The sequence below is a fragment of the Crocuta crocuta genome, unplaced genomic scaffold, assembly GCF_008692635.1.
Source record: "Crocuta crocuta isolate KB4526 unplaced genomic scaffold, BGI_CrCroc_1.0 scaffold55, whole genome shotgun sequence".
Lineage (NCBI taxonomy): Eukaryota > Metazoa > Chordata > Mammalia > Carnivora > Hyaenidae > Crocuta > Crocuta crocuta.
In genome coordinates this window covers 5,533,311-5,555,060 of record NW_027530512.1, presented here as the reverse complement: position 1 = coordinate 5,555,060, position 21,750 = coordinate 5,533,311, and the positions used below count along the sequence as shown (strand labels likewise).

The 21,750-nt window shown below is 37.8% G+C and overlaps 1 protein-coding gene across 1 annotated transcript in view; it reads left to right on the top strand.

Annotated features, from left to right (window-relative positions):
* Positions 1 to 21,750, top strand: part of SYNE2 (spectrin repeat containing nuclear envelope protein 2) — a 336,140-nt gene that overhangs the window by 138,882 nt on the left and 175,508 nt on the right. The window contains exons 31-40 of the mRNA XM_077767198.1: positions 1,184 to 1,363; positions 3,227 to 3,377; positions 13,510 to 13,668; positions 14,318 to 14,479; positions 16,377 to 16,478; positions 17,866 to 18,066; positions 18,408 to 18,579; positions 19,118 to 19,230; positions 20,963 to 21,165; positions 21,618 to 21,737. Coding sequence (XP_077623324.1) covers positions 1,184 to 1,363; positions 3,227 to 3,377; positions 13,510 to 13,668; positions 14,318 to 14,479; positions 16,377 to 16,478; positions 17,866 to 18,066; positions 18,408 to 18,579; positions 19,118 to 19,230; positions 20,963 to 21,165; positions 21,618 to 21,737 — 1,563 coding nt within the window. The remainder of the gene's footprint in view (positions 1 to 1,183; positions 1,364 to 3,226; positions 3,378 to 13,509; positions 13,669 to 14,317; positions 14,480 to 16,376; positions 16,479 to 17,865; positions 18,067 to 18,407; positions 18,580 to 19,117; positions 19,231 to 20,962; positions 21,166 to 21,617; positions 21,738 to 21,750) is intronic.

Here is a 21,750-nt window from a genome sequence, read left to right as displayed (position 1 = left end):
GATCATGACCTGAGCCGAAGTCGGATGCTAAACCGACTGAGCCACCCAGGCGCCCCCTTTTTTAAAAAAGCACTTTTTAATGCTTTATTGATTTTTGAGAGAGCAAGTTTTAGAAATGATAGGTTCAAAATATTTATTTGACATTGAAATAAGGACGTCAACACGACTCAACAACAGATGGAGTCAAGAAAGGGGACTGAGCTAGGGGGTCATTTGAGGGTCATCAGCAGTTAGAATGCTGTTTAAGAGTCATGAGATAGATGTCGGTAGAGTGAGGTCAGACAGACAACAGAAGAGGTTCAGGCTGTGAACTCCAGGCACTCCATGTTAAGAGATCAGGGAGATGAGGAGGCAGAGATACTCGGTATCAGCCAAAGGTACCGAGGAGTAGCCAGTATAGGAGGAGGAAGACCAAGAGAGTCCGGGGGTCAAATGAGAAGACCTTTCAACAAGGCGAAGTGGTCCGCTGTATCAGACGCTGCTGACCAGTGAAGGCAGCCAAGGCTGGGAATGGAACCTGGGTTTAGCGACGTGGAAGTCACTGAAGATCTTGATGAGCAGTTTTGGAGGAGCGGGTAGAGAGTGAAATCCTTATGGGAGTGGATTCCAGAGAGGATTGGAAGAGAGGAGGCAGAGAAGTGAGTGCCTGAGAAAAGCAATGTAGACCTCGATGAATGGAGTTAACCCTCCCAGGGCTCGGTTGCAGATTAAAACTCTTAGGTCAACTGACTCCTTTTTGATGTGGAAGAGCTTTTTGTATACAAGGGAGAAATGCGAGACTTCTGTGCATGGTCCATTCTCCTTGGCCTCCTCTGCTCTTCCTTAGGAACTTGCAGGGCACGACCACCTGACTCTTGTCCTCTCTCCATGCCATGCTCTCTTTCCTGTTTGCACACGCTCATAGTCTTTGTTTTCTCTCATACACATATGACTTTCTTTACAAGTGTGTTCACCACAGAAAAATGTTACTACTTGTGGTTTTGTATATTTATTATGTTTAAAATACCAAATTAGTATTCTGGGAATGCAGAGAGCCTGTGAACTCTTTAATAGGAATGTGTAATTTTGGCATAATAATTTGAGGGCAAATCAAAGTTAGCATGCCTCCCCCAAATTGCCGATACTTGTGTTGAGTCAGCTTGGCCAATAATGGGCTCTCACACTTTTCTCTTTCATAATCAAGGAAAAAATCACTAATGAGACTGGATAAGGATCTAGATGAATATGAAGAAGAGAAGAAATGCTTGCAAGAAATGGTCAATTCTCTTCCGCAGTTCAGAGACGGCAGAGAAAAATCGCTGAATCAGCAGTGCCAAAATACGGCCCTTTTGTGGGAGAATACCAAAGCTTCGGTCACTGAGTGGTAAGGAAGAAAATCCCTCCCAAATCTGAAAAATTGTATGTAGCACAATTAACTTTTTGAAATATGTTGAAAACACATTCCCATGGATCTAAAAGAGGAGCAAACCTAAGCATTTCATACTGGAAGCTCATGGGACCAGTGTCAGGGGCAAGATCTGGAATCCTAGATGATTGATTGCTTGATGAATTTAGGAGGTTTATCTAAGAGGAATAACAAATAACCAGTGTTTTTATTACTATCATTACCCTACCTGTATTAGTTTTCTATTGTTATTCTGTAACTAGTTACCAGAAGTTTAGTGGCTTAAAAGCAACACAAATTTATCTTACAGTCTGGAGGTTGGAATTTCTGAAATTAAGCTGCCTTCCTTTCTTGGAGGCTCTAGGACAGAATCCATTTCTTTCGCTTCTAGAAGCTTCCTAACTCCTACTACTTTCCTTGCTGTGTGTCCCCTTCTTCCATCTTTTTTTTAAGTGTTTATTTTTGAGAGAGAGAGAGAGAGCATGCACGCAAGCAGGGGAGGGGCAGAGGCGGGGAGACAGAGAATCTGAAGTGGGGTCTTCTCCCGACGTGGAGCTTGAACTCATGAGCCGTGAGATCATGACCTGAGCCAAAATCAGACACTCAACCGACTGAGCAACCCAGTGCTCCCCCTTCCTCCATCTTTAAAACTAGCCATATGGCATCTTCAAATCTTAATCTGGCCCTTTCTCCCCTTCTCTCATCTCTTTTTCTATTGTCACTCTGACCCTCCTGTCTCCCTCTAATATGGGCCCTTGTGATGATATTGCACCCACACAGATGAGTCATGGTAATGTCCCTATTTTAAGTTAGTCCTTAACTGAATCACACCAGTTGGTGATTCTGCTGAATGTTCTCCATCCATGCCTTCTTTCCCTAACTCTCTGCCTGGAGGGGGAAGTGGCCGGGATCCCTAACTGACTGTACCAGCCAGACCAAGGGGTCCAGTTAGGACAAGAAGTGGGAGGTGCTAGTAGGAGATTTGAAGACAAGCAGAGAGAGAGGTCAGGCTGATCTTAACCCTCTCCCTTTCCAGCAGGAGGTTCTGGCCCTTTCTGTCAGCCTCCTCTCTGGCTCAGGGCACTTCCCCCTTTCCTCTGAGGCTGAGTGGTGTATCTATTTTTCTCTGGTTAGTGTCCCAGCTCCCTGGAAGTTTCCCTTAACTCCGCTCACATCAGTGGTCCTTTTACACAGAACTCTGTCTGAGTGCACCTCCTGTTTTCTACTGGAACCTGAGTGTACGGTAGTTAAGATAAACCCTGTCTGTGGTATTCGATCTCATCCACCCTTTGATTTTATAGAGGAAAGAAACTGAGCTCCAGAGAGGCTAACGTAACTTCTTTAAGGTCCCATGACCAGCCATGACCAGAAATCAGGTATCCTAACTGTCACATTATTTGTCCTACTTTACTTTTTTAAAAGGGCTAACTCTAGAATGAGTCAAATAGACAAAAAAAAACTGTGACTTGCTGAATCTCCAAGAATAGTGCTAGGGAGGCTCTGTTTTCCAAGATATTTTTTGGTTAATGATGAAACTGAGATGCTGGTTCCTTAAAATGATGAATCCTGTGTTTCTTTCTAGAGCTTACATCTGGTGATTTTTTTTATTTCCCATTGACCTAGTGAAAATCATACTCCAGTGCTTATTTATACACCCATTTGCCAGATAACTATATATACCATCATTCTTTAGTTAAATTGGTAAAACAATATGCTAAACCATGTCAAGAGGAAAAAACCCTTCTCTAATGTATTAATCGTTATTGTAGGATACTTACAAAGAAAGAGAATGGTTTTACTATTCTTAGAGATTTACTTGTTTTACCTTTTTTTCCCCCATAGCCTTGACCAATGTGAAAGAGTTTTGGAGCTCTTAAAACAGTATCAGAATTTTAAAAATGTCTTGACAACTTTGATTCAAAAAGAAGAGAATGTCATCTCTCTGCAGGCTTCCTACATGGGAAAAGAAAACCTGAAGAAAAGAATAGGAGAGGTGAGTCCAGATTCCAAAGGGAACTCTATACAGTGGCCTCAACAATTAAAGAGGGTATTATAGACCTAAGCTGAGATCAAGAGTCAGCTGCTTAACTGACTGAGCCATCCAGGCTCCCCAAAAGAGGATATTATAAATGGAGCCATTTTTGAAGCTTGGCTTAAAAGAACATTGACTCTGTTTTACTAGATATCTAAGACCTTACTGAATTTACTACTCGGGCTTGAGAAAATCCAGTCCCCAAGTTAATGCTGGGTTGCTTCTATTTGGTTTTGGATACTGGTAGTGTGGTTCTGCTGGAGTCCGGGGTCACCCCTGCTACTACTTCTGTGCAGTTTTGACAGTCTTTGCACTGACCTCCTACCCAAAAGGAAACAGGCTTCATTTCAGGCTTGAGAGAATGAAGATAATGGGAAAACCGCTCTGTTATGAGCAGACAAATGAATAATTACGTTTTTACTTATTCTCTTTCTGTAAAGATGGTGAGTTTAGGTCCATGTTGCTTCAGCTGTATTCATAGCCTAACCAATCACAACATATTCAAAGAAGAATAACAGTTTTGGACACTAGGTGTCATTATTTTCTATGATTTGATGTGGTTATCAACCGGAGTGGCAGAAGAATGGAATAGTTGAAGAATACTACTACTACACTATCCTGTTGTACACCAGAAAGTTGCTTTTCCCACTGGCTTTACGGTTTGATGAGAGAGAATCAACCAGATTCCTGCAGACAATTTAGTCTTTATCTAGAACTCTTACCCCTGAAGCTGAAGTGACATTCAGGGTGCAGACATGTGGCCAGAGCTATAGATGAGGAATAACCTTTGTCTGAGACCCACTTTCTCAGACTCAGTTTCTTGGAACTGATCAATCAGGAAGAGCCCTGTTTAGTCACATGTTGTACAGTATGTGACTGTGTAGGTGGTTTCCTGAGATTTAAATGAGGAAGGCCACCAAGACCACGAGCAGACAGTGTGTTGAGGCTACTCAGAACCCACCTATCTGCTTTCATCCAGCAGAGGTAGCTTTGGGTTTTAGTGGTCTTGGGATCTAGAAGGATCCTGTCTTTATCCCAGTTGATTTAAAGAGCTGTGGGTTTCCTTTGTTCTCAGCAAATTCAACACCATCAACCTTATAAGACTGACCTCAAACTTGTGTCCCAATTTACATAGCCACTCTTCTGCTGTGCCCCTGATACCTGTTTCCCACCTTGTACTACTGTGTCAGGATCAAAGTCTGCCTTATTTACAGATCCTGAGTCCCTGCCTTGGATACTGACCAGATATCTAGTCTCTCTTGACTTGTAGCTACTCTTTTTTTTTTTTTTAATTTTATTTTTTTTATTATTTTTATTTTTTTTACAGTTTATTGTCAAGTTGGTTTCCATATAACACCCAGTGCTCATCCCCACAAGTGCCCTCCTCCGTGCCCATTTCCCCCCTCTCCCCCAACACCCATCAGTCCTCAGTTTGTTCTCAAACTGTATTCAAGAGTCTTTCATGGTTTGCCTCTCTTCCTCTCCCCTATTATTTCCCCCCTTCTTCTCCCCCTTGGTCCTCTGTTAAGTTCCTCCTAATCCTCCTATACGTGCAAACATATGGTATCTGTCCTTCTCTGCCTGACTTATTTCGCTCAGCATAACACCCTCAAGGTCCATCCATGTTGCTGACTCGTAGCTACTCTTGACTTGTGCTAATCCTCCTCAGTCTTGGAATCCCTGCCTTTGCCTAGTGAAGTGGGATTATCAATAGAAAGCCTTTCCTTTCCTGATCAGGTGAAGTAGCAACTGTAAAGTGTCTAGGACTTAATCAGCATCTAAATGAGTGTCAGTCATAGTGACCCACTCTGTGTATGGCTGTAAACACTCTCTCTTCATGGGTGCATGAGCATTCCTCCTGCCACCCCATAATGGTGAACTGTACTTTCTGGATAAGTTATTTATCTGACTAATAAAACTCACTTCATCACCTTTAGGCAGAGGCCCCTGTCTTGGGTAAGTCTCCCGAATGAGAATTTATGTCCAGGTCTTGACCCTTTTGCCACCAGTAGCTCCTCTATGGCTGTTGTCACAGTCTGTTCAGGCTGCTATTTAAAAAAAAAAAAAATACCGTAGACTGGAGGACTGACAAACAACAGAAAATTTATGTCTCACAGTTCTGGAGACAGTTCTAGTTTATACTATTCTGCCTTTGACCCCCTAAAATTCATGTCCTTCTCACATGCAAAGTACATTCTTCCATCTCAAGAGTCCCAAAGTCTTAACTTATCCCAGCATCGACTCTAAAGCCTGAAGTCCAAAGTCTCCTCTAAATATGATCTATATTAGATATGAGTCAGGCTCAAGATGTCATTCATCCCAAGGCAAATTCTTTTCCAGCTGTGAATCTCTGAAACCAAACAAATTATATGCTTTCAAAATACGTCAGTGGGACGGATGTTAAGATAGACGTATCTATTCCAAAAGGGAGAAATGGGAAAGAAGGAAGGGATAACATGTCCCAAGTAAGACCAAAATGTAACAGGGCAAATAGCATTAAACCTCAGGGCTTGAGAATAATCCTCTTGGCTTGATGCTCTGCCTTCCAAACCCACTGGGATGGCAACATCATTCCCATGGCCTGGTGGGACGGCCCCGCAGTGGGGGTGCAGCTCTGCTGGGCTGGGGTGCCACACCTGTGGATCTACCAGGTGACCCTGTCCTTTGAAAGCTGGGTGGAAGCAGCCATATTTTTCCCTGGGCCAGTTTGCTCTGGGCCTATGATGGGAGTAGCAACCCGATGGTCTCTGAGTCACTTTTGGGTCATTCTTCTTCTGTCTTGAAGATTAATGCGTGCCTTCTGTTGAGATGGTTGGTCTATACCAATGTCCTTATGAAAGGGTCTTTTGGCCATTCTGTCAGTGTGCTCATTTTTTGGCAATATGGATATGAATAGACTGAAAAATTTCCAAATTATTAAGTTCTGTTTCCCTTTTACTTAGCAATTCCATCTTTGAGCCATTTCTGCTTTCTCACCTTTTACTGTAAGTAGTCAGGAGTTGCCAAGTCACATCTTCAACACTTTGCTAAAGAAATAACTTCAGCTAAATATTCAGTGTCATTACTGGCTTGTTCTACCTTCCACAAAAACACAAGAACACAAACCCAGGTCAGCCCAGTTCTTTGCCACTTTTATAGCAAGTATCACCTTTTCTCCCAATCCGACATTGTGTTCCTCTTTCCTGTCTGCAGCCTCACCAAAATGGCCTTTACCATCTACATTCCTATGAACATTCTGTTCATCGTTAGTTATTCGGTAAGAAGACTGAGACTTTCTCTCAGCTCTCCTCTTTTCTTTCTGAGCCCTCACCAGAATGGCCCTTAACCATCATTTCAGGGCAGTGCTGGCTTTTTCTAGCAGACTTCTCAAAAGTCTTCCAGCCTCTACCCATAACCCAGTTCTAAAGCCTCTTCTANCAGCTCAGGTCATGATCTCATGGTTCATGAGTTCAAGCCCCATGTAGGGCTCTGTGCTGACAGCTCTGAGCCTTAAGGCTGCTTCAGATTTTGCCCCTCCCCAGCTTGCACTCTGTCTCTCTGTCTTTCTCAAAAATAAATAAACATTAAAAACGTTTTAAATTAAAAAAAATAAACAACAGAAATTTATTTCTCACAGTTCTGGAAATTGGGAAGTACAAAATCAAGGTGCCTGCAGATGTGCTGTCTGGTGGGGCTTGCTTCCTGGTCCATAGATGGCTGCTTTCTTGCTCTGTCCTTGATGGAGGAAGGGGCAAGAGCACTAAATCTGTTTGTGAAGTTTCACCCACATGACCTAATGCCATGTCTAAGGACTCCCCTCCAAATACCATCACTTTGGAGATTAGAACAACTTCTTAGGATTTCTTATTAACTAACATAAAAACTTATAGTTTCTTGTTTCAACAGCAATTCTATTTCATGTTTTAACGTTTAATTTAGTTTTGCCTGTCACAATAAAGTTTATTATAAAAACAGGCTGGTATGGATAAGGACAGATCAACAGCAATTTAAATTTTTTTTAATGTTTTATTTATTTCTGAGAGAGAGAGAGAGACAGTGTGAGCAGGGGAGGGTCAGAGAGAGAGGGAGACACAGAATCCAAAGACAGGCTTCAGGCTCTGAGCTGGCTGTCAGCACAGAGCCCGATGCAGGGCTTGAACCCACAAACCGTGAGATTGTGACCTGAGCCAAAGTTGGATGCTTAAGTGACTGACCCACCCAGGCACCCCCAGATCAACAGCAATTTTAACCATGGGGAGATCAAAGAATGAGGATTTTTAATAAATTATTCCTGTGCATAATATGATTTCACATATGCAAAATATACAGTAGTAATATAGTTCATTGAAACATGCCCTCATAAATGGAAGTTAGTATAATAAAGTTTAATTTTTTATTACTTTAAATAATACTATAGAATAGAAAAGTATTTTCATAAATATGATAGAGTAAGGTTTGCGATAATGTACAGAGAACTCATAGAAATTAGTGAGTAAACCATTGAAATCCAAGTGAATATGTGTACATAGGAAACAAATTGACAGTTGTGAAAAGAAGAGAGAGACATAGTCGAACCTCATGAGAAGGAAACCAAATACACAATTAACATACAAGCCGGCAACTGTATTCCTGTGCAGTTAACCCTGAGCAGTAAAAACTTATATTCACATAAAGACCCTTATATGAATGTTTATAGCAGCTTTACTTATAATAGCCCAAAATTATAAATGACCCAGATGTCCTTCAGTGGCGAATAATGAAAGGTTTCCTCATCAAAGGAAACCAAAGCTACTCAAAAATACCTTTTTTTGTTTGTTTGCCTTTTGATAGTCAATGAGATGTCTACTCTTTATGTTGCTCGTCAGAGTAATATTGATACTACCCTTTTGGAAAACACTTTGACAGTATTATTTGGAAAAAATTTTAGCAGATCGTTGAAAATCTGCCTCCCATTTGACCAAATATTTTACTTCTAGGAATCTAGCCTAAGGATATAATCTTAAATATGGAAAATTCTTAATACCAAAGTCATTAAGTGTAGCACTTTAAAATTTACTAATTTACTTCTTTCTTCACTGGCCAAACCATACCCTTCTACTCCAATAATTGACTTGCTGCAGGAGCTGGAAAATTCTGAAGCCAGCAAAATTGGTTTCATTTGCAAATAAGAGTATCATGTGGCTTTGAGGTTTTAAGTAACACTACTACTACTACTACTACTACTACTACTACTACTACTACTACTACTACTACAACAAATGATCATGGTGATGGTAGTGAAAGCTTCTGCCATTGATGGTGTGGCCACCATGTGCCAAGTTCTTCACACATTATTCTATAATTTCACTCCCAAATAATCCGGCAAGGGTTAAGCATTAACCCTGTTATATTAGTGGGAAAACCAAGGTTTAGAGGATTTTAGAAGTAACTGTAGGGTTTTTAAAGTTACTAAGATGGTGTTAAGAATAAAGAACAAAGGAATTCCTAACCCTGCCCTGTCGGTTTTCCTGATTTGCTCTGGGATTGTCAAAGGAGATACATACTCAAAAAATAAGACCAAATGGTATTGCTTTATTATAATTTGCATGAGTGCCCAATACCCCAGCAGGTTCTCTGGGAAAAAGTGGTTCAAGCATACAGGCCAGCCTAAATGCGTACAAGGCCATTTTCTCTTCCAGATCTAAACCCAAATATTAGAATCTTATCACAGAGTAGCTCAAATATTGATACCGTAACCTGGGTTCTTCATCTTATGTGAAGATAGGTTCATAATGCTGGTCTCCAGGATCTTACCTGTTAAGTGATAAGGGGGCAACATAGAGCAGAAAAAAGAGCCATATCCATATATTGTATTTTTCAGACACGCTGATCCTGCTTATCAGTAATGTCTCATTTATGTCCTGGAATTTGGACAGATTAGCAACTTCCTCGGTAACCAAGGCAAAAACGTGAGGACCGAGGTTAAGGAACTTCCCCAAGACTATATGGCTGTATCCCCAAGATAAAATGGCATAATCATGATTGAATCCCAGATCGCTGTGACTACAAAGTCATGTTTCAGTCATCGTAATATTGCATTCTATGTAAATGTTTGAAATATATATATGGTAGAAGTAAAAGTTAACATGGCTTTGTCTCTTCCCCCTTTCTCAACGGTAAAGGTTTGCTCATAAAGTTACTTTAAAAATTAATAAAATAACCAAATTGCCTTTATGAAATGTATAAAAGCGTTGGCATTTCTTATTTTATTGAGATTTTTGTATTTAGCATAGTATCTGGCATATGAGCATTTTACATATTTGCTAGAATAATATATTACTTTGTATGGAAGCTATACAAGTTCTAGTAGACTAATATTTAAATTTTTTTCTCAGATGCTTTCTTAACTGAACAAAGCAAATTTTAGTACTCACTGTTAACATGACTTTCAGTTAATTTTGTGACGAGTTACATACTATCTTGAGAAACAATCTATTTCTGTAGTAGGTATTTGTAGCGTGATGCTTTGTACCAGTGGTTGAAATACAATATCACTGAGAACTTTTGTCTTCCAAACCATAGAAACCTGGATGTTTATCTAGGATATGGGGCCAGATTTCCAGTCTCTTTAATGGAAGACAGAAGTGCAAAAGTAAGACTAAAGGCTAGAATGTCAGGGGACCATTCAAGTTTGGAAAAAGACAGAGCGAGCCTACTTTCCTTTATTCTACCCTTTCCATTTATTGTGGAACAAACCCCACAGTTCCTGTCAGTGCTGAAGATACTCTCTCTTGCTCTTTCTTTTCTCTTCACCCACTGGCGGCTTATGTCAATGTAACAACAGAGTTCTTTGAATGTATTGAAAATTGTACCATATAATTGAACAAATTATTTTTCCATGTAATTGAACAAAAATGTCTTATGCCCAGTGCAGAGTCTTGTGCCAGGAGAGAAAACACTGGAGTTTGCAGTCAGCTTTGCAGATGTATCGGTCAGCATCCAGTCAGGAGACAGAAACCTCCCCAGTAATTTTTTTTTCCATTTTAAAATTTTTATTCAATTTTTATTTATTTCAATTAAATTTTTATTTTGAGATAATTGTTGATTCACATGCAGTTGTAAGAAATTATACAGAGAGATCCTGAGTACCCTTTACTGTAAGTTTCCCCAGTGCTAAATCTTACAAAATGACATAGTACAATATTGCGGTCAGGATATTGACATTGATACGGTCAAGATAAAGAAGGCTTCCATCACCACAAGGATCCCTCACATCGTCATTTTATAGCCCTACCCTTTTCCCTCCTGTATGTACATCCAATATGTAACTTTTGGGAGTTCACTATTTCACTCAGCACAATTCTCCGGAGATTCACTCAGATTCTTGAATGTATTGATACTTTGTTCCCTTTTCTTGCTGTGTAGTTTTCCATGGTATGGATTGTAACCACAGTTTGTTTCATTATTCGCCACTGAAGGACATCTGGGTCATTTATAATTTTGGGCTATTATAAGTAAAGCTGCTATAAACATTCATATAAGGGTCTTTATGTGAATATAAGTTTTTACTGCTCAGGGTTAACTGCACAGGAATACAGTTGCCGGCTTGTATGTTAATTGTGTATTTAGTTTTTAGAGAAACTGCCCAACTGTTCCCACCAGCAGTGTGGAATGACCCAGTTTCTCTGCATCATTGCCAGCAGTAGATATTGTCTCAATTTTTTTTAAAGCCATTCTGAGAGCTAGTATCCCATTATGGTTCTCATTTGTGTTTTCCTAATTGCTAATGATATTGATAATCTTTTCTTGTGCTTGTCTGCCATCTGTATATCATTTTTGGAGGAAGAATCTCTTCATATCCTTTGCCTATTTACTAATTAGATTTGTTTTGTTTTTTACTGTTGAATTTTGAGCATTCTCTTTACGTTCTAGGTACTAGCCATTTGTTAGACATGTGATTTGCAAATACTTTCTCCCAAACTAGAGCTTGTCTTCTCATCCTCATAACAGGGTCTTCTGCAAAGCAAAAGGTTTTCATTTCAGTAAAGTAGAGTTTATCATTTTTTCCTTTCATGGATGTACTTTTGGTGTTATAAATAGGATTTTTTTTTTTAACATTTATTTATCTTCGAGAGACTGAGCAAGACAGAGCATGAGTTGGGGAGGAACAGAGAGAGAGAGGGAGACACAGAATCTGAAGCAGGCTCCAGGCTCCAAGCTGTCAGCACAGAGCCTGACACAGGGCTCAAACCCACGAACTGTAAAATCATGACCTGAGCCGAAGTCAGACACTTAACTGACTAAGCCACCCAGGTGGCACCCCTGGTGTTAAAATCTAAGAACTCTTTGTGTAGCTCAAGATCCTGAAGATTTTCTCTTATTTTTTCCTAAAAGTTTTACAGTGTTACAATTTACACTTAAGTCCATCATCCATTTAGAGTCAGTTTCTGTATAAGGTGTGAGACTTGGGCAAGATTGATGTTTTTGTCCACAGATGTCTAGTTACTCCAGTACCAGATGTTGAAAAGGCTCTCTTGCCTCCATTGAATTGCTTTTGCACTTTGTCAAAAATCAGTTGGACAGACTGTGTGGGTCCACTTCTGGGTTCACTATTCTTTCCCATTGATTTATGTGTGCCATATTATCTTTATTACTGTATCTCTATGTTTAGTTTTAAAATCAAGTAGACTGATTCTTCCTACTTTGTTCTTCTTTTTCAGATGTTTTAGGTCTTCCAGTCTGTTCACCATTCCATATACATTTTATTTATTTACTTACTTAATTTTTATTTATTTATCAATCTACGGGGAAAAGAAAATTCAGGGAACTTACCACCAAGTTGGTGTTCTAGAACTGGTCTTGAACACTCCACTTCTTGAACTCTCCACTTTTCATTCTTACTAAGTTTGTTTTGTATAGGATAGCCAGGGATTTTAGTTGTACCTAATGGGAAGAATAGAGAAAATTATGTCTACTCCATATTTTCAGAAATGGAAGTCCCCTACGGTGTATACCTTTTTAGGTGTTTGTTTATGGGAAATCTATTTTCAGATTTTACATAGTTGTTAAAAATGCTCAGCTAAGACTGGTAAGGTGAGTAAAATGTTAAGATTACATTAGTCAACACTCAAATTTTATTTTGTAGTTTAAGATCATCGGCCTTTTAATAATGTAGTGTTTTACCCTCTGTGTTAGAAATGATGTTGGGAGGCACGTGGGTGGCCCAGCCGGTTAAGTGTACGACTTTTGATCTATGCTCAGGTCATGTTCTCACAATTTGTGAGCTCAAGCCCTGCATTGAGCTCTGCACTGATGTCGCAGAGCCTGCTTGGGATTCTCTCTCTCCTCTCTGACCCTCCCTCACTTGTTCTCCTTCCCTCCCTCTCTCTCTCAAATTAACAAAAAAATACAATAAAAAGAAATGATGTTGGAGTTAAGATCAAAGAAGATGAAATGAAGTCATTTTAAAGATTTATTAGAGTTCTATATGTTTTATTTAGATGAACCTGGTTCTTCATCATTCCACAGATGATTAGAGGAATCTAGGAATTGCTGTTTTTTTATACTGTTGCATGAAAGGTTTTTGTTTTTGTTTTTGTTTTGGTTTGGTTTGGTTTGGTTTTGTTTTGTTTTGTAGACTGTCATTTCACAAGGGCAAGAGACATGGTTTTAGATTATTACAATTACTTCATCATGCAGAGTGAGAAGAAATTTGTGTGTAGGATTACTGGTAAATGAGATGGTTAGGATTCTAAAAACTTTTTATTGAAAAAGTGGAAAAATAACAGTCTGCTTTAGAAAAGAATAATTTACAAAGGAAATACTCTGTTATGGTGTTGGGTTTTTGTTTAAATTTATTTATTTATTTTGGGGTGGGGGAGTAAAGGCAGAGAGAGAGGGAGAGAGAGAATCCTATGTAGCCTCTGCATTGTCAGCACGGAGCCCGACTTAGAGCACAAACTCACAAACTGTGAGAAATCATGCCCTGAGCCAAAATCAGGAGTCAGACACTTAACCGACTGAGCCACCCAGTCGGTACTGTTTTGAAGCTGAATAGCCAATAATAGAATTTTAGTTCTTACTAGTTTTTCTATGCAAATATATAAAAAATGTGTTACCTAACTTTTTTTTACAGATTGAAGTTGTCAAAGAAGAATTTAATGAACATTTAGAAGTTGTAGACAAGATTAACCAGATCTGTAGAAACCTACAATTTCATCTAAATAAAATGAGAATTTTTGAAGAGCCTCCTTTTGAGAAAGAAGCTAATATTATTGTGGATAGATGGCTTGATGTGAGTGACAATTTAATTCACTAAAAATTCTATTTTATAACAAATTGACCTTTTGTATCTTTAATATTTTTATCTAATTACAAAATTCAAAAGTGTTCATTGTAAAAATATTCAAATAATAGAAAATGTATAACTTATGAATTAACTTCACCCCCAGAGTTAGACACTACTAACAAATGGGTCTAGAGACTTTGAGATATGAAAGCACACACTCAACTTATTTAAAATAAAGTAGTTAGTATATTAACGATTCATGCAGGATATTCATGTTCAACTATATATTTATTTAATACAGTTTTGATTAATAGTTATATTTTTATGAATTACAAATTAAGAATTTGTGTTATATTTTCATCTGGGTTTTTAAAAGCACCTTTAATTTATTGTGGTTTGGAAATTAGGAAGATGATTGCTTTCAGTTGCCTCTAAGGGGCAGCAAAGGTTTGTTTTTTGTTTTTTTGTTTTTTTGTTTTGTGGAAGAAAGAACTATGTGATGTTTTAAAGCCCATTTTTTTGTTGATAAATAAAACAAATTGTTTAACAAGAAAAGATAAATTAAACTTTTATTCTAAAATAATGTGTGACCGAAACAAAGGTTTTCATACTTTTTACCACTAAATATGTTATTTCTTTTGTTTAATTGTGGTAGATAAATGAAAAAACCGAAGACTACTATGAAAATCTTGGTCGAGCTCTAGCTTTGTGGGACAAACTTTTTAACTTAAAAAATGTAATTGATGAGTGGACTGAAAAGGTCCTTCGAAAAATGGAATTATATCAACTGACTGAGGAGGAAAGAGAAAAGCTGAAGGTAATTTAACAGCGATAAAATGTATGCTCTTTTTGTACATTTGACATTTAATACAGTTGACATTTAACATTGAGCTTGCTTTCTTGAAGCAGAGTAGAAAAGTCACAAAGAAATGTTTTATTTCTTTCATTGTCCCTTGAGTGGGACCGCGATTCTCTTGTTTCCTTTGATATGTAGGAAGATATTAGCAGGTATCAATAATCTGGGATCCACAGACACCCGAGTGGTTAGTGGATAAAATGACCTTATATGGAAAAAGTTGCATCTTTATTTTTATGAATGTCTAGCCAAAATGTAATATTTGTTTCAATTATAAATAAAGTCAACAAACAACAGTAGGATGAACATTACATGTGACTTTGTTATCAAGAAAACCACAGATATTTTTGGATCATGATCTAGTTGTAACTGTTACCCTTTATCACTACTTTGAAATTATGGCTTTCAGTAGCGTCACTGCTAGATCTTAGTATTTAAGGTATTAATATAGAAACCTATGCATTACTATAACATAAGTTATTCTTAATATTTTGATAACTGTAAGTCAATGTAATTGTTCTCCTTTATATTCCTACATAATTTATCGTATGTTTTGTTTTAAAAATATTATGCAAAGGGTCCATAGGATTCACCAGACTATGAGAGGCATTTTATGGTGTAAGAAATATTAATAACTCCTAGAAGACACCCCACCAAATGCATAATTCTTCCCAAATGGTCAATATAGGTCCCAGGGGTTGGCAGACTTATTTTTAAGGGGCCAAATGGTAAATATTTTAAGTTTGTAGATCATTTGGTCACTGTCACAATTGACTAATGCTGCTGTTGTAGCATAAAAGCACTCGGTCATAGACAGTACATAAATGCTTGAAAGTAACTGGGTTCCAATAAGCCTTTATTTATAAAAATAGACTACCAGCCCTTAGACTATTAACCCCTGATCTAGATCAGGATTATGGACAGCCTTCATAATTTGAATTAAGCAGTCTCTCCCTCCAAAAGATTAGGAATAAATACCAGGCTGAGTATCAGAATTTTTACAGAGCTTCAAAAAAGGCTAGTTTTTAAAACAGTAATCTCAAGTTTTGCTATTTGGAAAGAATTTAAGTTCTCTATTTCAACCCTAGGAAGAATTTTTTCTAATTGTTCATTTATATATTATTCATTGGCTCATATAAAATATCTATCTTTGTAGGTCAGATACAACCTTTGTAGGTTGGCAATTATATGTGGTTCAATATAATAGAAAAATGTATGTGTGCATGAAGCCTTTACAGTATGCCAGGTCTCATGCTTTCAGTCTCATTTTTTTTCCTCTAATCTTTGTTCTATTATTCATTTTTAAATTCACATATACATTTTTATACATTTGAAAAAGGTTTTCAAAATGCGTAGAGATTTATGAGCTTCCTGAGTGTACGATCACAGAAATGATGATTTCCTAGGTGTAAATGAATAAGTTCCTTAAAAATGCCTTGAAGTGCAGGTTGTTTAAAATTTGAAGTGAAGGACTGTAAACTGCTAGCCTGTGAGCCAAATCCCACCAACAGTGTGTGTGTCTGTGTGCGTGCGCGTGTGTGCATGCGCGCACACGTGCACTTGCTGGCATAGTTTATATGTACGGATCTATGAAATGCGACGCAGGCACTGCATTCTGGGCACAAGCATGGCCTCTGTCTGTCCTCTTTGAGCTGGAATGCTTCACTCAGTTTTAATGTTTTCCTGACTCATAAAGCCACTTGAATTTGTAACTCCCAGGACTCCTTCAAAAAACAAGTGTTTTGGGGAAATCCAAAGTTTCTCTCAGTTTCTACTAATAATCATAATCATAATCATGAGTACCAGAAAATAAGTTATAAGATATAAAGATATTTTCCATTAATGTTCTTTGTTTTAGGAAGAGTTACAAGTCCACGAACAAAAATCTTTAGAGTTTTCTAAAAGAGTGGCTAAAATACAGTTTCTCCTTCAAAGCAGTGAAATACCTCTTGAATTGCAGGTAAGAGAATCTTTCTTTAAAAGTTGGAATTAAAGCACTCTGAGGTAATTCATTTTCATAAACCAGAATTCTAAATCTTAAACCTAAAGTAAAATTAGGGGGCACCTGAGTGGCTCAGTCAGTTAAGCCTCCGACTTTGGCTCAGGTCACGATCTCACGGCTTGTGGGTTCAAACCCCGTGTCGGGCTCTATGTTGACGGCTCAGAGCCTGGAGCTGCTTAGGATCCTGTGTCTCCCTCCCTCCTTGTCCCTCCCCCATGCACGCTCTGTCTTTTTGTCTCTCTCAAAAATAAATAAACGTTAAAAAATTTTTTAAATAATAGGGTAAAATTAGGATCATTATTTATTTCATCTTTATTCAATTCATTTAATTCAATTCAGTTAAGTCCAACTGAATTTTTAATAGTTGGCATAGTTCATTATATTTGTTTAGAATAAATATATTTTTTAAAAATTATTTTATTCTCATTTCACTTATTTCCAGGCCTCTTGTGTGGAGCTAGAGATGCTGTCATGCTTCTGTTTGAAGGAAAGGATTTCCTCTTGAGTGTCCTTTAGCCATTAGAAGGAGAAAATGGCTTGTGTGATTCTATGTTTATTAATTGCTAGATGGAGAAGCAGGGAGATTGCCCAAAGCATGATTTTATGTTGTGTGAAGAGATGTGTTAAAATTTTTATTTAGATAGAGTGTGCGGTGGCTGAGTATGAGCTCTGGAGTCTGACATTCTGGGTGACGTCCCAGCTCTGCCACCTGCCAGCTTTATGATCTTGGGCAAGTCAAGTCACTTAACATTCTAAAGCCTGAATTTTGTCCATCAAGTGCTCACCACAGTGCTGTTGTGTACATAATAAATGCTCAAAGAATGCTAGCTGCTTAATTTTTTCTATATGTTTTAATACATTTTCAAATGAGTGCCATGAGATGGCACGTCAATTGAATGCTAGATAAAACTTGCTTTGGGGGTAGGACTTTCAAATTAGGTGGGTTTTTTTTTTAAGTTTATTTATTTTTGAGAGAGAGAGAGAACAAGTGAGGGAGGGACAGAGAGAGAGGGAGAGATAATCTCCATGGGAGGCTTGAACTCATAAACCATGAGATCATGACCTGAGCCGAAATCAAAAGTCAGATGCTTAACTGACTCAGCCACCCGAGTGCACTCCCACCCCACATACCTGCCCACAAATTAGTTTTTTAGAGCAAACTCGGAATGTCAACCTCAGTTTTTCATGTTATTCTTTTTTAAACAGTTTAAATTTTATCAGTGATATAAAACAAGAATGAACTTAACATTGAAATGAAGCAACGTCTCAACTCATTCTCTAGCAATGCAGTTTAAATCTAGTGAAATAAAGTTGCAGCTTGACTTCATATATATCATGATTTCAGGTCATGGAGTCCTCTGTTTTAAACAAGATAGAAAATGTAAAAATGAGTTTAACAGGAGAATCCAACTGCTTTGCACTCAGCGGCCATACAGCTGAGCTAAGGGAAGATCTCGACCAAGCCAAGACCCAGATCGGAATGACCGAGTCCCTGTTAAAAGCCCTGTCTCCTACTGACAGCCTAGAGATCTTTACTAAACTCGAGGTATGTCCCAACTGGTTCTCTTCTGTGGTTCAGATTTATTTTCATACTTATTTCTGATGGCTTTAGCCTCTTGAGGTTAATAAAAATAGTAACTATTCAAAAAATGAAAGTAAAGGGAAAACACTCAGAAAAACAATTTGTGTTTATTTAGTTGAATTGCTTTGAGGGCAGTAATTATTTGATATTAAATCACACTGCAGTATACATTTACCGGCTAAGATAAAGCAAATCCACCCAACAGAAAAATCATCTAGATTTTTAGAGAAACAATGGAGATCTATTATGCTTTGAGTAAATTGAACACATTTTGAGACTTAATGGTTGTTTGGTTATGTATTTAGGAGATACAACAGCAAATCCTACAGCAAAAGCACAGTATGATGTTACTGGAGAATCAAATAGGTTGTCTGACTCCTGAACTCTCTGAATTAAAAAAGCAATATGAAAGCGTCAGTGATTTATTTAATACCAAAAAAAGCCTTTTGCAAGATCATTTTTCTAAGTTATTGAATGGTGAGTAAGTTATTGAATGGTGAGTTTTTGAATGGTGAGTGCATTACTGGGTTTCTTGGAATCGTCAAGTATGAATAACTACTGCGAACATGAAGGCTTATCGAAACATCACTTAGAGATGGTTGCAGAGATTCTGTTTAAGGAAAAGGATTTGTTTATGTACTTATTTATTAAGGATTTATTCAGCTAAATCGTTGGGGGGGAGGCACTCATTGATCTATATGCCTCTCATATAACATCTATTTCTTTCAAGTCCCAAATCTTTATTTCATGAAGGAAGGTCACCAATACCCTTGCATTCAACCTGCTCACTGCGGTGAGTGAGTCTAGGGACGTGCCTGTGAGCAGGCTATACCATAAAAATATACCATAAGTACTTTCTAGAATCTATTAACCTCAAAATTGGGTTTTGACTTATATACCACGTTACACGACTTGTACCCATGTTATGCAAAGCAAGTTTCAAAGCCTCTCACTTTAACAAGGTGTCTAAAGTCTTCCTTGAATGAAGATAGCTTCTTTTGTTTTTTTCCTACAGATCAGTGCAAGAACTTTAATGATTGGTTTGGCAACATTAAAATGAACCTTAAGGAGTGTTTCGAATCCTCAGAAACAAAAAAGAGTGTGGAACAAAAGCTACAAAACCTTTCTGTAAGATGTATAAACTTTAATCAAAATTTATCAAAGCTAAAATACTAGGGACATAGAACTGTATTTAACTAGATAAAGTAATAATTACTTTGACTTACTAATTTCTGTACGTAGAGACAATGTTTTCAAATAACCAAATTTTTGAAACTCCATATTTACTGGGTAAGGGTACAAGTCACTTTAACAAGTTCTATTTTCACACCTGTTCTAAGATGCTTAACAGTGTTTACCAGTGAATCCAGGTTTGGTAAAATCAGATTTCATAAAAAATAAAGACTTTAGCTAATGAGGACTTGGATGTCCCTTTATTTTCTTTTCCTTTTGTTTTTTAAGTGTTTTCTTTTTTAAAATATTTATTTTGTGGATATATATATATATATACATACATAAGAGAGAGAGAGAGAGGGAGAGGGGGAGAGAGAGAGAGAGAGAGACTCTCAGACTTTTAAGCAGGCTTCACACTGTCAGCTCAGAGCCTCATGCGCAGCTTGAACTCACAAACCGTGAGATCATGAACGGAGCCCAAATCAAGAGTTGGACGCTTAACCAACTGAGCCATCCAGGAGCCGCAAAGTCCCTTTACTTTCTTGAGAGAGGCCTCTTGACTTTCTGTTAAGTTTTTCCTGAGTAATATTTCTTTAAACAATCTCAGATGAACTTTAAGGTTGGAGCGTAGTAGGGGGGCAGCCTGGAATAAAAGGTAATGTGCATACAGGCATTTAAAATGCATATGGCACCTTAAATCTTCATCAGTTCAGGCTAGATTGTCTACTGCTTTTTTGGGGGGCAGCGGTGTCAGCCTTTTATTTTTTAAGAATTATTTGTATGACTTTATTTACTTTTTAATTTAAATCCAGGTAATTAACATATGGTGTAATAATGTGTCCTCCTTAAGGCCCCATCGCCCATTTAGTCCGCCCTCCTACCCAACACCCCTCCAGCAACCTTCAGTTTGTTTTCTGTATTTGAGTCTCTTATGGTTTATCTCCTTCTCTGTTTTTATATTATTTTTCCTTCCCTTATGTACATCTCTTTTATATCTCAAATTCCACATATGAATGAAATCACATGGTATTTGTCTTTCTCTGACTGAAGATTGTCTAGTACTTTAGTTTGATGATAAGTCATGCTCTCAAGCTTATGAGTAGCTCTAAGTATTCCTTGTTTGATTCCTTACTTTGATGACACTGTTCTTTATTGATGGACTTGCCTTTCTTCTTTTTAAGTTTAAGTCCTGACTTTTTTTTTTTGCCTTTAACTTTGTGCATTGGATGGCCTTAACACATGATGCCCAAACCTTGAAATCAAACATTGAAATAAAATTCTTATTTGGGCATAGTTAAATGGAGAATAGTCTGTGCAGCTTTACATGTTGAATACCAGAAAGGAGCAAGTATTTAGAAGTTGGGAAGAGTCAGGAAAGAAAAATGCAGCTTTCCCAGTCTTACTCCTACTGACTTTCACGGCAACCTGGCGTTATTTTGCTTGATGCCGTTTACAGTCCTTACTTATCGAAGTAAGTACTAGATACATACACACATTTTACAACTAACATAGATTATCTTTTGGTCATTTGCCATTGGAGTTAGCAATATCTCCATAGCTCTTCTTTTGTATAAGATGTTAAAAAGGTGACATGTCTGCATACCAGCTTGGAAAAGTGCCATGGGGGTGGTAGAGACCACACTTCCACTTGCCAATAGAACATCATTGACCTTCTGTCTTCCTTAAGGATTTCTTAACTCTTGAAGGAAGAGGCAGTAAAATACAGCAGGTGGGAACTGTACTAAATCATGTGAAGAAACATCTGCCCAAAGCACATGTTAAGGAGCTTAACAGCTGGATTATAAATCAAGAAATTGAATTAGAAAAAATGGAGTCCATTTGCCAGGCACGAGCAAAGGAGCTTAATGACTACTTGCAGCAGCTACTGAGGTAGGAAATAAAGGTGATAGCTTAATAATATATTTTCTAATGATCTCTTTATACTTTCTGTGCATCAGTACAGCTGACATTGGGATACACAATACACACATATTTCACAAATAAAATATACATTTTCTATTCTAAGTTTGGCTCTAGGAAGATATAAGTTGAGAGAATTCTTCAAATTATCTAATATGGCAGTAGTTCAGGGGAGAGTCCAAAAACGTTTGCTTGTTTCCTGTTCTTTATGATATGTTTGTCTAGCTCTTTGCTTTATAGAATCTCACTATAATACCGGCTACTGTTGTCCAGATTTTAATGTTACAAATTAATTCTTCTCTAAGGAATAACAAAAAAAATGTAGGAAAAGCCTGATTCACTTACAAAATTCATGCCAACCTTTTCCTCATGTAAACAGCTTCTGCTTATTTTATATTCTAACATATGTAATGTTCTTTTAGCCTCCAGGATGACCACAGAAATCTGATTATGTGGTTGACTAGTCAAGAAGAGAAATGGAAAGAAATGGAAAAATCAGGAGAGAAAACTGAGCTATTTTGTGAAGCTGTAGCTAGAAGAAGGTATAGCTAATCT